General features: G+C 45.1%; 1 protein-coding gene across 1 annotated transcript in view; it reads left to right on the top strand.

The window, feature by feature from the left end:
• The first annotated feature begins 3,344 nt into the window (after positions 1-3,344).
• Positions 3,345-16,551, top strand: part of wnt10a (wingless-type MMTV integration site family, member 10a) — a 70,031-nt gene continuing 56,824 nt past the window's right edge. Inside the window, exons 1-2 of the mRNA XM_080198321.1 lie at positions 3,345-3,757; positions 8,278-8,540. Of these exons, the coding sequence (XP_080054447.1) occupies positions 3,696-3,757; positions 8,278-8,540 (325 nt within the window). The 5' untranslated portion in view covers positions 3,345-3,695. The remainder of the gene's footprint in view (positions 3,758-8,277; positions 8,541-16,551) is intronic.

Raw genomic sequence — 16,551 nt, 5'->3', positions numbered from 1 at the left:
AGGTTAAAGAAGATGCTGCTTCCACAAGCTAATGGTGAAAAAACAGAAATCAGGCAGCAAATTATGATGATTAGCATTTTTTGCGGTATCTGCTCCTTACTCAATCCAAGTTGCTGGACAATTCACACTTGAATTGGGCTGTTTTTGGTGAATTGGGCTGTTTTGGTTAAATTGGGCTGTTTTGATTAATTGGGCCGTTTTGGTAAATGAAGCTATTTTGGTGAATTGAGCTGTTTTTGGCTAATTGTCCTGTTTTGGTTAACTGCTATTTTGGTTAATTGGGCTGTTTTGGTGAATTGGGCTGTTTTGGTGAATCTGGCTTTTTTTTGGCGAATCAGGTTTTTATTTGATATTCTTAGAGCGATGTCTGACTAGTTCCTGGTCAGTAATGGTATCTGCTGCTGGTGCGTGTGTAAATTATCAATTTCAAAATATCAGCAATCTGTAGAATGTGTCACTCCCACACTTCTCGTACTGGAGGAGCGGCTTTGGCGAAATTATAACCAAAATTCAGAGCAGCCATATTCATGGAAACCCTATCCCGTGAAGCACTGAAGAACTGGACATTATTTCACTGTCCAGTATCTATTGTTTGAAGCATTCCCAAACAGTGGTTTAGTCTCCTGGCTCGGGGCTCCCAGGCTGAGGGCAGAACCTGCACAATCCTCATTTGGAATCGCTCTTGCCCACAAGCACCATCCATTAACGCGCTAAAGTGTTTCTCCTGTAACTCTTGCCCCAGTCCTGTCTTCCCTTCATCAACTTATCTGATGTTGGAAATTGCTTAAAAACAAAATAAAAGATTTGTCTTGAGGAGCTTCTTTAAGTCAGTGATAGGTTTTATTTATTTATAGATAGATAGGCAGATAGACAGATAAATAGATAGATAGATGAATAGATAGGTAAATAGATAGATAATAGATAGATAGGCAAATAGGTAGATAGGTATGGGTTTATGTGGATAATGTTTGTATTAAATGGAAATTTTGCGCTGCTCCTTTTCTCTATCTCACCTGCAGAGGCCTGTAGGGTATTTCCATTCTCAATAACACCCAGGCCAATACAGTTACAGAAACCAAATATTTGGCATAAAAACAGGGAAACGCTTGGAATATTCTGGGGCTCTGGCAGTATTGATGAAGGGGGAAGGAGGGCAGTGACCTCATTACAGTCGGAAGTAGATATTGCTGGATCTGTACAATCTAAGTGCCAGTCCACATCATGATTTTGCATGCAGTTAGCATGTCCTATACTTGTGTATGACTTGCTCACATGACTATATACATGTTGGGAAATGTATCGATGAAGGCCTGTTACTGGGTAAGTCTTTGAAGGGGTGTCTGGTTCCTCAGCCCTGTCTGATCTGTAAATTATACCCAGATCTTCCTTACATTCTGACTCAGATTCCCATGGGGTTCCTGAGCTTTCCTCATCCACTCATATTTGTATGGTTTCTGCCACTGCACATCTTTCCCATTTCTCTCTTACCACTCAGCTCTTTCTTCATTCTTTATACTTTCCTCCCCCCCCCTCCCTGCCGCTACTGTATATTCATTATCACACAGTAATTTTATTGCATATTTATTATCAGAGAGTAACTATTTTGGTGTATTCATTATCACACTAACTTTATTATATATTCATTATCACAGTAACATTGTAGCATATTCATTTTCACACAGTTATATTACTGTATGTTCATTATCACGCAGTATGTTTATTGTATATTAATGATCACACTGTAACATTAGGTATATTCATTTTCAAACAGTAACTTTATTGAATAGTCATTACCACACAGTAACCTTATGGTATATTTATTAACATATAGTCAGTTTGACTCCTTGCTGCAATCTTTCAGTGATTTTGTGGTACTGTGTAATTTTGTCTTTTTGCTGACAGGCTGAATATATGGACGTGTGTGTGTGTGTGTGTCTGTGTCTGTGTGTGCACCTGCATATGTGTGAGTGAATTTATATGTGTATGTCTCTGTATATCTGTGTGTGTGTGTGTTTTAGTGTGTATGCGTGTGCCTGTCTGCATCTGTATTTGTGTCTACGTGTATGCCTGTGTCTCTGGATGTGTCTGTCTGCATATTTGTATATCTGCCTGTATCTGTACTTTTCTGTGTGTATGCCTGTATGTTTATCTGTATTTTTGTGTATTTGTGTGTCTGTTTTTCTGTGTGTTTTATGTTTGCTTGTGTGTATCTGTTATTCTTTTTGCATGTCTATGTATTTGTGTTTGTGTGTGCAAGTTTGCATGTGTCTGTCTATCTGTATTTTTGTGTGTATCTATGTTATTCTTTGTGTGTATGTTTGCATGTGTATGTTAGTGTGTGTCTGAGCTTTTCTGTGTGTATGTTTGTTTGTGTGTATCTGTGTTTTTGTGTTGTATCTATGTTATTCTTTCTGTGTCTGTGTTTTTCTGTGCGTATGTTTGCATGTGTATGTTGGTATGTGAATATTTTTCTGTGTGCATGTTTGTGTGTGTGTGCCAGTATGAATCTGTGCTTTACTGCGTGTATGTTTGTGTGTGCCTGATGTGTGTAGGGTCACTAACCCTTTGTTTCTACATGTGCCTGTGTCTTCCTCTCTCACTCTTTGTGTGGGCGTGTGGAGGTCTTGTTTGTTTCAGAGTAAAGGAGAGAGACTTGACGCCAGCTCCATGTGTCACTCTTATGTGCTGTGCGACTGTCTGGATTTTACACTCTCTCTGCTCCCATCTCTGCCCCGTGCTGTGTGCCGCTCCTCTCTGTGGACGCAGGTCACTCACTGTTCGTGTTCCTCTCAGCCTCAGAACCTTGCTCACAGTCTCCTCCCTGTACCACTCAGCTTGTGTGTCTGACAATCCCCACCAGCCTCTCTCTCTCTCCTGTCAATGTCTTGTCCTTCTTTTTCTCTGCGTTACCTGTGACTCTCTCTCTGCCACTGTGTGACCCTCTCCACCTCCGTTTGAGAGGCTTTCTCTTCCTCCCTCCCTCCTCCCAGTGTGATTCTTTTCGCGTTTGTGTGTGACTTTCTCTCCCTTGTCTGTCCTCTGTGTCTGACTCACGCTGTGGTTTTTCTCTCTTCTCTTGTGTGTCCGACTCTTCCTTTATGACTCCCTCTGACTGTCTCTCCCAGTGTGAGCAACTCTTGCTCTCTGTGTGCGTGTGTGTGTGTGTGTGTGTGCTCCGCTAAGGGGTTTTTTTTTGGGGCGGTTTCTATCTTGCAACTTAATGCAGTGACGTCTGAAAGTGGGCCGGTGTTGGAGTGCTCACTTTGTGCTCCACTGTGTTCCAGTTAAAGGCGAACGCCAGACACTTCCCCACTTACAACAAGCACTGAGACTGATTGCAAAGGGACCAACAAGAGGAGGCAGATTTGGTGGAAACGGCAGCCACTCAGAAGAGAATGCTACAGCAGTGAGAGAGAGAGAGAGAGAGGGAGAGCACAGGGCAGGATATATATATATAAAAAATCATTGAACTGATTGAAATTCACTCATAGGGAACAGCTTGGAAGGGGACAGATCTGGAGAGTGCAGAACGGTCACATAACAGTCAAAGGGAACTCTCAAACGGTGTGGGAGATGCCCACTTGCGCTCGGCTCCGTTTGGAGACAGCTGCATGCGAAGAGTAGGGAAGGGAGGGCAACGAGCACCTTGGATTCGCCTGGAAACGTGAGGCGTGTTCACAGGTCGGGTGCTGAAGATGGGACTGTTTGCCGCTCCGTGTACAATCGTTCTGCTCTCCGTAATCTTTCTGATGCATAGGTAAGCGGTGCATTTCATCCTGCCCTGCACTCCGGAGTCGCTCCTTTGAACTGTCATTGCACCCATCCCGAACAGAATCTCCCATAATATAAATAGCATCGCTTCTTCACAGTTTACCAGTATTTAATATTCAATATTTAATGCTATTCACTTTTAAGAATTGTAATCATAATGCCTAACCTTTATTGTAGTACAAATTTATTAATTATAAGTTTAATATTGAACATTTAGCTGTCTAATTTTAACAATCTTATTATTCAATATCTAACACTGTCCAATATAAAATAATTTAGTGTTAACATTTAGTTGTTTAATTTTATTATTCAACGTGTAATATTGTCCAATTCTAACAGTTGTAAGTTTAATATTCAACGTTTAAATGTCTAATTGTTATAACCTTGTTATTCAACATCTAACGCTGTTTAATTTTAAATAATTAAGTGTTAGCATTCAACATTTAGCTGTTCTTTAATTCTAATATTCAACGTGTAATATTGTCCAATTCTAATAGTTGCAAGTTTAATGTCCATCATTTAAATGTCTCATTGTAACAATCTTATTATTCAATATCTAAGGTTGTCTAATTTTAAATAATTTAGTGTTAACATTCAACATTTAGTCTTTTAGCTTTGTTATTCAAACTGCAATATTGTCCAATTCTAAGTTTAATATTCAACATTTAAATGTCTGATAGTAATAACCTTATTATTCAACATCTAACGCTGTCCAATTTTAAACAATTTTATGTTAACAGCCAACATTTAGCAGTTGTTTAAATTCTAGTATTCAACATGTTAAGTTGTCTAGTTCTTATAATTGCAAGGTCAACCTTTAGCTATCTAATAACATTTAACATCTAACGCTGCCCGATTTTCAGAATTCTAATGTTAGTTTTCAACAATTAATGTTGTTTGATTTTCATTATATTAATATTCAAAATCTAACGCTGTCCAGTTTTAATTAGTTTTTTTAACATGTCAGTGTCTCATTCTGTAACTAACGCAATTTCGCTTTTCACTTCATGATTTTCCGAGTTATTTGAATTTGGTGTCTCGTAATTCTTTTTTTGAGTTGACTTCTTTCTTTTAAAATAAGCATCTCCAGATATCTAATATTATTACTTAGATCTGTCCCATATTTTCTATAATTTGGCGTAGCCCCGGTACTCTACAAATCAATTCAATTCTTATAAGCTGGTGTTGTGAGGCTTCTTACAATTCGATTCGGGCATCTTCTAGTCAAGTGAATTTGCTCGGAGTTATTTTACTAACATGTTCCGCATCAGGTTTAGTTTCAAAGAGTGAAGTTAATTTTCACATTGGCGTCCAATGATCTTGTTAAATGGGACACTCCACCCTTTAGATTAGGATCATTTTGTGTATTAGTCGAGAAACCGAACAAGAGGTTTTTCTTGGCAATCTAGAATCCCTGAGCTCTTCCGATATTGGGCTGGAGTATTCGTGCATTCGGCCCATCCCCCCCGTGCCAGCCCTTTGATAGAGTAATCGCCCACCTTTCCCCCCATTGCCTGTTCCTGTCTCTGTACCTCCTTCTGAAAGTTATATTTCCACCGCCCCTTTCCAGCCATCAATTTCCATTTGTCTCTCTCTGGAGGTTTTCCCAATTGAATGGAACATCTCGCCTCTCATTCCAGGATGGTCTTTATTGAATCTCCCTCCTCCACATAACGAAATCTGGGGGTGACTGACTCCCCAGCTCACTGGCTGAAGTTTCTGTTGATTTTCTCTTCAATCTCTCCGTTAGTAGCGGTTTCTGTTACCTGTTGATATCCCTCCCAGACCCCTTTACAATCCTGAATTCCCCCAGTAATTATAATTCCTTCATTATGTCCGTCTGGAATGAGAACATCTTGATTTTACAGTCCAGCAGCTAAATCCCACTCTCCATTTATTCCTTCTTCCCGCTGTTTCCCCGTTTTACACAAGCAAATTCCTCACCAGGAAATCCATTCGCTGAATAACTCTTCTCCCCTCCCTCTTTTCCCCCACTCACCACCCTCTCCCCCACTTCCCTCCCTCCCTCCCTCCCCTCCCCCTGTGTCCCTACCCCCTCCCCCATTCCCCAGCCTCCTTCCCCCCACTCACCCCCTCCCTCCCTCCCTCCCCCTCCCCCTGTGTCCTTCCCCCCCTCTTCCCCAATCCCCAGCCTCCGTCTCCCCACTCACCCCCTCCCTCCCTCCCCCTCCTCCCATGACACCCTCCCTCCTCCTCCTCCCATGACACCCTCCCTCCCCCACTCCCCCTCCCTCCCACCCGCTCCCTTCCTCCCTTCCCTCCCTCCCTTCCCTCCACTCCCCCTCCCTCCCACCCCTTCCCTTCCTCCCTTCCCTCCGCTCCCCCGCTACCTTCCCCTCAGCCCCCCCCTCCGTTCCTCCCCACTCCCTTCCCTTCACTCTCCTTCCTCAACCCACCCCTTCCCTCACTTCCCCCAACTCACCTCCCCCACCCCCTCCCTTCCTACCCTCCCCTCCTCCCTCCTTCGCTCCCCCTGAGTGGAAGGGTGTGAGGGTGGGAGAGTGGGAGGGAGTGAGGGGGGGTGGGTTACCTGATGTACAGAGAAGATTAAGACGGAGGAGAGCAGATAGTGAACAGGCCCGCAGTCAGATACTCAAACAAACCAGGCAGTGGAGAGAGGGAGGGATGGTCAGGGGCAGGTGGAGAGATGGAGGGATACAGGGATGGAGGGAAGGGAGGGTGTCCAGGGAAGTTGTGTAACTGGGAGGAGGGGTGTGCAGGAGGAAGCAGAACAGTTCCTCAGTGGTGGGAAAGAATCTTCCGAGCGCTGAACCTGGAATAAGTAACTGGAGCAAGTTAAGGAATGGCCTTTTGAGTCCTGTTAGAGCAGGAATTCCCATTCAAACCGCTCGGAATGAATCCCAAAGTGGTGAAAACAATTGGATAAGATGTGACACCTTTTCCTGTGGTATTGCCAGTGAGAGAGAGGGAGTCATGATGTGAATTCTAATCAGTATAAAGCCACGGTTATATAATTCTGACGCTCAAAGGCCATGGTATTATGTGCAGAGGCTGTATTATATCATTGATGATTGCAATGTTATTTTAATGTGTTTAATCATCTACTGCCTGTCCCTGTCATTAGAATTCCGGGATTAAAGATCCCAGCAGGCGAATGCAAACAATTAGCAGCGCCTCTTCCACCTCAAGCAAGGTCACCAGGATTAGAACAGTTTTAATCCTGTCATCTCTCTAACTCTGTCCTTTCGCTTTCTCTCTCACTCTGTCCCTGTGCTTGGGTTGGGGATTATTTTCTCCCTTTCTTCTCCAACGCCAGGCCCATGACTGACTGAGCCGAATTCTGCAGTTTGCTGCCTGGAGGTTTGGGATCATGGGGGTTGGAGATGGAAATTCTCCACCTTTCAGTGAAAGATTCGGTGAAAGGGGGAGGCACAGTGGTCAGCACTGCTGCCTCACAGCGCCAGGGACGCAGGTTCAATTCCCAGCTTGGGCCACTGCCTGTGCAGAATCTGCATGTTCTCCCCATGTCTGCGTGGGTTTCCTCTGGGTGCTCTGGTTTCCTCCCACAGTTCGACAGATGGGCTAGTTAGGTGCATTGGCCATGTTAAATTCTCCCTCAGTGTACCCGAACAGGCACCGGAGTGTGGCGACTAGGGGATTTTCACAGTAATTTCACTGCAGTGTTAATGTAAGTCTGCTTGTGACATTAATAAGTGAACCTTAAACTTTATTGTCTCCTTGCTGTTTGTGGGATCTTGCTGTATGGCTGCCGTGTATCCTACATTTACAACAGCGACTGCATTTCAAGAAAGATATGTTATTGGCTGGAACGCATGTAGAGGCACCCAGTGGCCATGAAAGATGCTATATAAATGCAATTGACTGTGGTCTCATTTCATATTAATGGGTGGTTAGAATTGGTAGTTGCCTTTCTCTACGTCACAGCAGTGATTACACTTCACGAACAACTTTAGATACATTGTTAAGTGCTTTAGGATTTAATTCAGCACTGCAAAAACTGCATTCTTTTGTTTAAATCATTCTTTACACTTTATTTCCACCTCTCTGTTAAGGTTGCAAGAGAGCATCATCATTTCAAAACTTTGGATTTTCCCTCTTTTTGAATCCTCTGTTCTGGGGACTCGGGTTCGAATCCCACCACGGCAGATAGTGGAATTTGAATTCAATAAAAAATATCTGGAATTAAGAATCTACTGATAACCATAAAGCCATTGTTGATTGTCAGAAAAACACACCTATTCACTAATGCCCTTTAGGGAAGGAAATCTGTTGTCCTTACCTGGTCTGGCCTACATGTGACTCCAGAGTCACAGCAATGTGGTTGACTCTCAACTGCCCTTCAAGGGCAACTAGGGATGGGCAATAAATGCTGGCCCAGCCAGCGATGCCCATGTCCCACAAATGAATAATAAAAAAGACTAGCTCTGGGAGTTCTCTGGAATGGCAGCATGATGGGGTGAAGGACGTTAATGTTGATTTCTCCCTCTCTATTTTTGCTGACAGGACTCGCAGTAACGAAATCCTGGGGTTAAAGATCCCGGTGGACCCCGTGCTAACGGCGAACACGGTGTGCCTGACACTTTCCAGCCTGACTCGTCGTCAACTCGAAGTTTGCATGCGGAGCCCCGACGTGACAGCGTCCGCCATCCAGGGAATCCAGATCGCTATCCATGAATGTCAGCACCAATTCCGGGATCACAGGTGGAACTGTTCCAGTCTAGAGACCAAGAACAAGATCCCCTATGACAGTGTGATCTTCAGCAGAGGTACACCGTTTCTGCAGAGTGTTTGTCTAGACAGCTTTATCCCCCATTTTTTTCTGCATAATGACCTGGTTTCATCTGCTTAAAGGACAGGGCCTCTTATTCCATTCTAACTGCAGTAACCTCCCATGACCATCACCTGGGGAGGCAGTAGCATGGCGGTATTTGATTTGATTTGAATTGATTTACTATTGTCACAGATATTAACATGCAGTGAAAAATGTTGTTTCTTACGCGCTATACTGACAAAGCATACCGTTCACAGAGAAGGAACGAGAGAGTGCAGAATGTAGTGTTACAGTCATAGCTTGGGTGTAGAGAGATTAGGCCCTTTCAAAAGTCTGACGGCAGCAGGGAAGAAGCTGTTCTTGAGTCGGTTGGTACGTGACCTCAGACTTTTGTGTCTTTTTTCCTGATGGAAGAAGGTGGAAGAGAAAATGTCCGGGGTACATGTGGGGTCCTTAATTATGCTGGCTGCTTTGCCGAGGCAGCGGGAAGTGTAGACAGAGTCAATGGATGGGAGACTGATTTGCTTGATGGACTGGGCTACATTCACGACCTTTTGTAGTTTCTTGCGGTCTTGCTGCTCAGGTTTCCTTCCACACTCCAAACATGTGCGGGCTAGGTGCATTGGTCATGCTAAATTGGCCCTTAGTGTCGGGGGATTAGCTAGGGTAAATGCATAGAGTCATAGGGATAGGGCCTGGATGGGATTGTGGTCAGTGCAGACGCGATGGGCTGAATGGCCTCCTTCTGCACTGTCAGATTCAATGATCTATGATCCATTATGTTTGACCCCCTCCTTATCAGCTGTCCCGTCCTCAGATTGACTTCCCTTCGATTCCCATTCAAAAACCTGCTGTAATTACTTTTAAACTTCTCCATTGCAAGATTACTTTCTCTTTGAAGTCTGCTTTTCATTATATCTATTTTCCCTGTTACACATATTCTTTTTTATATAAAGAAAGATTTGCATTTATATAGTGCCTTTCACGACTTGCCCAGACAGCAAAGCTCCTTGCAGCCGATGAATTCCTTTCGAAGTGCAGCCACCGTTGAAATGTAGGAGTTGCAGCAGCTAATTTGCGCACAGTAAGATCCCACTAACACCAATGACGACCAGATTAATCTGCTTTTTGGGATGTGGATAAATACTGGCCGGGACACCAGGGGAGAGCTTCTCTGCTCTTCGAGATAGTGCCATGGGTTCAGTTACATCCTCCACGGAAGCAGTGTAAGGTCTCACCCGAATGGTGACACCAGCTCCAACAGTGCCGCACTCTCTCGGTCCGCATTAGAATTGTCAGGCTGGATTTCCATCGCGAATCCTCGGAGAGATTGCCTTACAATTTAATCACCTGCATCAATCTCCTCTTACCCTCCATAAGAGGCACCGGACTGGAAAACACCCCGAGCTTCTCCAGTCTCACCATGTAAGTCCCTCATCCCTCATAACATTCCAGGGTGTTCCAGGATTTTGACCCAGCGACACAGAAGGAATGGCAATAGATTCCCAAATCCTGGATGGTGAGGGTGGCTCGGAGGGGAACTTCCAGGTGGCGTGAGGTAGACAGATTTTTAATCAATCAGGGAATCAAGGGTTATGGGGATCAGGCGGGAAAGTGGAGATGAAGTTATCACATAAAGTAAAAAGTAAAGTTTATTTATTAGTCACAAGTAAGGCTTATCTTAACGCTGCAATGAAGTTACTGTGAAAATCCCCTAGCCGTCACAGTCCGGTGCCTGTTCGGGTCCTAACCAACATGTCTTTCAGACTGTGGGATGAAACCGGAAACCCATGCAGACACGGGGAGAATGTGCAAACTCCACATAGACAATGACCAAAGCTGGGAATCGAACCTGGGTCCCTGGCACTGTGAAGCAGCAGTGCTAACCACTGTGCCACCGTGCCGCCCCACATCAGTTCAGTCATGATCTAATTGAAGAGCAGGGCAGACTCGATGGGCTGAATGGCCTACTTCTGTTCCCTTGTCTTTTGGTTGAGTGAATTTCTCCAAAGCCGCCCTAATGCGTCATGCCCAGCACTGGACACAATACCATAACTGCGGCCAGAATAGTGTCATTTATATTTGTTATATCTGCCTGGTACTCTCTGCCTCCCAAACACTTTTATCAGTTGCTTCAATATTAGGAATCTGGAATCTCTGGTCTCCATCCATTTCCATCGTCTCCCCTTCTCTGCAATAAGCAATTGAGATCATTCCCAATTACTGCTCAGAGAGTTGTTTTATAATCCTGACAGTATCATGCCAAAATGAAAAATAATACATCAGACATTGCTTTGATAAAATGCAACCAAATTCTGGTCCTGTAATTAGCACTTTGAGTGACAATTCACAGTGACACAGTTGCTCACTGAACTGTACCAATCAAGGTGAGATAGAAATGAACAGTGCAATAAAATGACTTAAAAAACACTCATTGAGAAGTCTAATTGAGGGGGGCAGCAGATTTTTATTATATAGTTATACACTGTCCAAAGATGTGCGGGTCAGGTTGATTGGCCAAGCTAAATGTTGCTTAGTATTGGGGGACTAGCTAGGGTAAATGCATGGGGTTATGAGGATAGGGCCTGGGTGGGATTGTGGTCAGTGCAGACTCGATGGGCCAAATGGTCTCCTTCTGCACTGTAGGGATTCGATGATTATAGAACAAAGAACAGCACAGGGGCAGCACGGTAGCACAGTGGCTGCTGCTTCACAGCTCCAGGGTCCTGGGTTCGATTCCCGGCTTGGGTCACTGTCTGTGTGGAGTTTGCACATTCTCCCCGTGTCTGCGTGGGTTTCCTCCGGGTGCTCCGGTTTCCTCCCACACTCCAAAGATGTGCGGGGTTAGGTTGATTGGCCATGCTAAGAAATTGCCCCTTAGTGTCCAGGGATGTGTAGGTTAGAGGGATTAGTGGATATAATATGTAGGGGTATGGGGGTAGAGCCTGGGTGGGATTGTGTTTGGTGCAGACTCGATGGGCTGAAGGGCCTCTTTCTGCACTGTAGGGTTCTATGATTCTACAGGAACAGGTCTTTGGCCCTCCAAGCCTGTGCCAATCATGACGCCTGCCTAGACTAAAATCTTATGCACTTATCGAGTCAGTATTCTTCCATTCCCATCCTATTCATGTATTTGTCTGGATGTCCCTTAAATGCTGCTATCCTCCCTGCTCCCACCACCTCCAGCGTGTTCCAGACATTCACCACCCTCTGCCTTGCACATCTCCTCTAAACTCTTCCCCGCACACTTTAAACTGTCAGCCTAAAAGGTTTGTGCTTACATTACACCTTAGCTTTCCACAACCTCAAGATCTCAGAGGGTGGGACAGTGGATGCGAGGGCTGGCAGATCAGTCACGATCTTATTGAATTGGTGGAGCAGGTTCGAGGGGCCGAATGGCCTACTCTGATTTCTTATGATCTTACTCAGACACCACAAAATGCTTCACAAACAATTAATCAATTCTGAAGTGTCATCACTGTTTACACACTGTAAGCAATAAAACAAATAACCCGTGAGTCGGTCGAGGTATAAACGTGGGTCGGGATATCAGGAGGACTCTCTGACACGGTGGGAGAGACTCTGTGGTCTGCCAGCCTCGTGCCGGCAGGAGGTGGCACATTGCTAGTGAGTGGTGGGGTTCTCCGGTCCTGTCAATGGGAATTCCCACTGACCTCACCCCATGCTGGCGGGGAAACCCATGCCGGTGGGATCAGGAGTTCCCACTGGAGTGAATGGCTGGAGAATCCCAGCTGACATCTTTCGTATCCATCTGAGAGGCCAGGCAGGTTTGATGTCCCATCTGAATGGAGGCTCCCTCAGTGCCATGCAGTGTCAGCCTGGACACGCAGATCGTGAACCCAGAAATGGAGGTGAAAATACTAGACTGAGCCAGGCTGACAACGACAGTGATCATGGAAGAAAACTGCTCTTAAGCTGCAAGCTGTTGAACAGACAAGTTATGCAGAGACTCAAAAAACTTATGCTTATGATCACAAGATCACATCGTAGCAGACATATCAGCATTCACAATTTAATTAGGATGAAGGGCTGGCAGTGATTTCAAAGACCTGGGAACAGGGAAGGGGATTAGTTGATGTGAGCTTAAATATTGCTATCTTGCTGGAATGTCAATTTGCACTCTCTATCTCTTCCTCTCTCCCTTTCTCTCTCTCCTTGCTCTCTCCTTCTCTTTCTCTCTCTCTTTTTCTCTCCCCCTCTCTCTGTCCCCCACCCTTTCTGTCCCTTCCTTTCTTTCTTGACCCTCTCAGTCTCTCTCTGCTCCCTCCTTCACTCCTCACTCCACTCTCTCCCTCCCCCTCTCTTTTCCTCTCCTCTCTTTCTCACCCCCTCTCTCTTCTCTTCTTTCTGTCTTAACCCTCTCACCCTACTCTCTCTCACTTTCCCCCTCCGCTCTCTCTCTCTCTCCCTTTCTCCTCTCTCTCTTTCTCTCTGCTCTCCTCTCTTTCTCTTAACCCTCTCATTCTCCCTACTTTCCCTGCCCCACGCCTTCCTCCTCTTTCTCTCTCCCTCCTCTCTCTCCCCCCTCTCTCTCCCTTCTCACTTTCCCTCTACTCCTTCCCTTACTTCTCCCTTCTCTCTCTCTCTCCCTCTCTCCTCTCTCTCTCCTCTCTCTCTCTTCCTCTCTCTTCTCTCCTCTCTCTCTTGATCCGCTCGCTCTATGTTTCTCCAATTCTTTCCACCTCCCTCTCTGTCCCTCTCTCCTCTCTTCCTCTCCTCTCTCTCTCTTCCCGTCTCTTTTCTCTCCTTTCCCTCTTGATCCACTCACTCTATCTTTCTCCAGTTCTGTCCACCTCCCTCTCTCTCCCTCTCTCCTCTCTTCCTCTCTCTCTCGCTCTGTCTATCTTCCCCTCTCTCTTCTCTTCTCTCTCTCTTGATCCACTCACTCTCCAACTCTCTCCATCTCTCTCTCTTTCTCTCTCTTTCTCCTTTCTGTCGCCAGCTGTACCATCCAGTTCTCACTAGACAGGAGTCGAACACACACTAACCTGGAACAAACTAGCAATCCCAATCAACAAACCCATGAAGTGAGCGGGCACTGGAAATGGGGATGTGCTGATGATATTCTGGACAGCTGGAATGATGGCACTCTGCAGGGACGGAACTTCACTCTACAGTCTGGCAGTGAGGCTCAGCATCTGACAAGGAGACATGCTTTACTTCCAGGAACCAATGCTCTTCACCCTAATGAGCATTAAATATTAATCAGAGAATGTGTTGAATGAAAGGGTAAATGTGCGCAGTGGAGGAGAACATCTGGCAGCATTCCCATTCCACTTGTCCATGAAAACACATTTTTTCAACACTGTGTCATGGATAAGTGGCAGGGACTTAACAAGATCATTATAAATGTCAATGAGACAGTGGTTCACCTGCTTACCTTAGCTGCTGGATGGTGAAACGTGTGTTGCAGTATGTGCTGGCCAATGAACTATCTTTTAGCAATCATTCTGTGATATTAGCCTAGAGTAAAATTACAGTTATAATAAATATACAGACAAAGCATACTGTTCATAGCGAAGGAAACGAGAGGGTGCAGAATGTAGTGTTACAGTCATTGCTAGGGTGTAGAGAAAGGTCAGCTCAATGCGAGGTAGGCCCATTCAAAAGTCTGACAGCAGCAGGGAAGAAGCTGTTCTTGGGTCAGTTGGTACGTGACCTCAGACTTTTGTGTCTTTTTCCCGATGGAAGAAGGTGGAAGGAAGAATGTCTGGGGTGTCTGGGATCCTTAATTACGCTGGCTGCTTTTCCGAGGCAGCAGGAACTGTAGACAGAGTCAATGGATGGGAGGCTGGTTTGCGCGATGGATTGGGCTACATTCATGACCTTTTGTAGTTTCTTGTGGTGCTACCAATAACATTAAAACTAACAGATATATATATTATATCAGGCAGAGATGTGATGGAATACTCTCCACTTGTCTGGATCAGGGCAGCTCCAACAACACTCAAAGAGCTCAACAACATCCAGAACAAAGCAGCCCCCCTTATTGGCACCCCACTTTGTGATATATAGACACGCAATAGCTAATGTACACGCAAACATGTATTCTCTGATATCTGCGTCGTGCTTTATATCCAGAGCCACTCAACATCTTTTGGGTCTATTGACATGATGAGGGCATTGCTGGCTGGGCGAGCATTTATTTCCCATCGCTAATTGCCCTGAAAAGATGGTGGTCTGTACTCCCTATGGTGAAGGTCCACATACAGTGCTGTTAGGGAGAGAGTTCTCGAGTACTGCCCCAGTGACAGTGAAGGAGTGGCGGTATATTTCAAAGTCAGGATGGTGTGTGTGTGTGTGTGTGTGTGTGTGTGGTGGATGTGGGCGGGGAGGGTGGGGTGGAGTGGGGGACTTGCAGGTGGTGGCTTTCCCATGCATCTGCTGCCCTTGGCCTTCAAGATGGTAGAGATTGCAGGTTTGGAAGGTGTTATCGGAGAAGCCTTGGTGAGTTGCTGCAGTGCATCTTGTAGGTGGTACACATTGCTGCCTCTTTGCATTGGTGGAGGGGGGAGTGAAAGTTTAATGTGGTGGGTGGGGTGTCAGTCAAGTGGGCTGCTTTGCCCTGGATGGTGTCGAGTTTCTTGAGTGTTGTTGGAGCTACATTCATTCAGGCAAGTGGAGAGTATTCTGTCACACTTTTCTGATATATATTCACACAAGCAGTGTTTGATACATGCACACTTGATGTTTGGGATTGTTCTGATCATGCTATCTGTTTTAACAATTGATTTTGATTTGATTTATTATTGTTACAAGAGACTTCTGGATGAGTACATGGGATTTAATGGGATTAAGGGTTATATGTAGGCCTAGTAGGTAGTGATATGATCGGCGCAACTTGTGGGCCAAAGGGCCTGTTTGTGCTGTAGTTTTCTATGTTCTAAGTATTAGTATACAGTGAAAAGCACGCTATACAGACAAAGTGTACTGTTCAAAGAGAAGGAAAGGAGAAGTTACAGTCATAGCTAGGGTGTAGAGAAATATCCACTTAATATAAGGTAGGTCCATTCAAGAGTTTGATAGCAGCAAGGAAGAAGCTGTCCTTGAGTCGATTGGTACGTGACCTCAGACTTTTGATTCTTTTCCTGCCGGAAGAAGGTGGAAGAGAGAATGTCCGGGATGTGTGGGGTCCTTAATTATGCTGGCTGCTTTTCCGAGGCAGCGGGAAGTGTAGACAGAGTCAATGGAGATAGTTACAACTTCTGCCACATCTCTGTTAAAATTTGAAAGTATATTTCGCTCTCTTTCTTTCCTGTGTGAAATGCAAATGACCTACAAATGATTTCCCACCATTAGACATTTCCTCAAAAGGAAATTGATAGGAGCCTGTGTTAATGAAGTGCCATTACTGGTGTAAAACAACCCAAGGCATTTCACATGTTCTTTGGTTTTTGAGCCAAATTTGACACCAAGGCAGGTAAGGGCCAGGTTTACAAAAAGCTGGTCAAAAAGGGAGGTTTACGGAGTGTCTCAGAGGAGGAGAATCTCAAGCAACGACGAGACAGCGTACAGGAACAAGACACAGAATCTAGTGAACTGGTGCAATGACGATAATCTCTTCCTCAATGTGAGCAAAATGAAGGAGACAGTCATCAAGTTCAGGAAGTGCAGTGGAAGGCACACTCACGTCAATGGGGATAGAGTGGAAATGGCCGAAAGCCTCAAATTTCTAAGTGTCCAGATCACCAACAACCTGTCCCCCCATGCTGATACTATAGTTAAGAAAGCCCACCAATGCCTCTACTTTCTCAGGAGACTAAGGAAATTTGGCATGTCAGCTACAACTCTCACCAACCTCTGCAGATGCACTATAGAAAGCTTTCTTTCTGGTTGTATCACAGCTTGGTATGGGCTCCTGATCTGCCCAAGACAGCAAGAAACTACAAAAGGTCGTGAATGCCCAGTCCATCACGCAAACCAGCCTCCCATCCATTGACTCTGTCTGCACTTCCTGCTGCCTCGGGAAAGCAGCCAGCATAACT

This window comes from Carcharhinus amblyrhynchos, chromosome 11 (assembly GCF_965287045.1).
Source record: "Carcharhinus amblyrhynchos chromosome 11, sCarAmb.v2.hapA, whole genome shotgun sequence".
Classification (NCBI taxonomy): Eukaryota; Metazoa; Chordata; class Chondrichthyes; order Carcharhiniformes; family Carcharhinidae; genus Carcharhinus; species Carcharhinus amblyrhynchos.
Note: the sequence above shows the minus strand (reverse complement) of the source record. Positions and strands in the feature narration are given on the sequence as shown.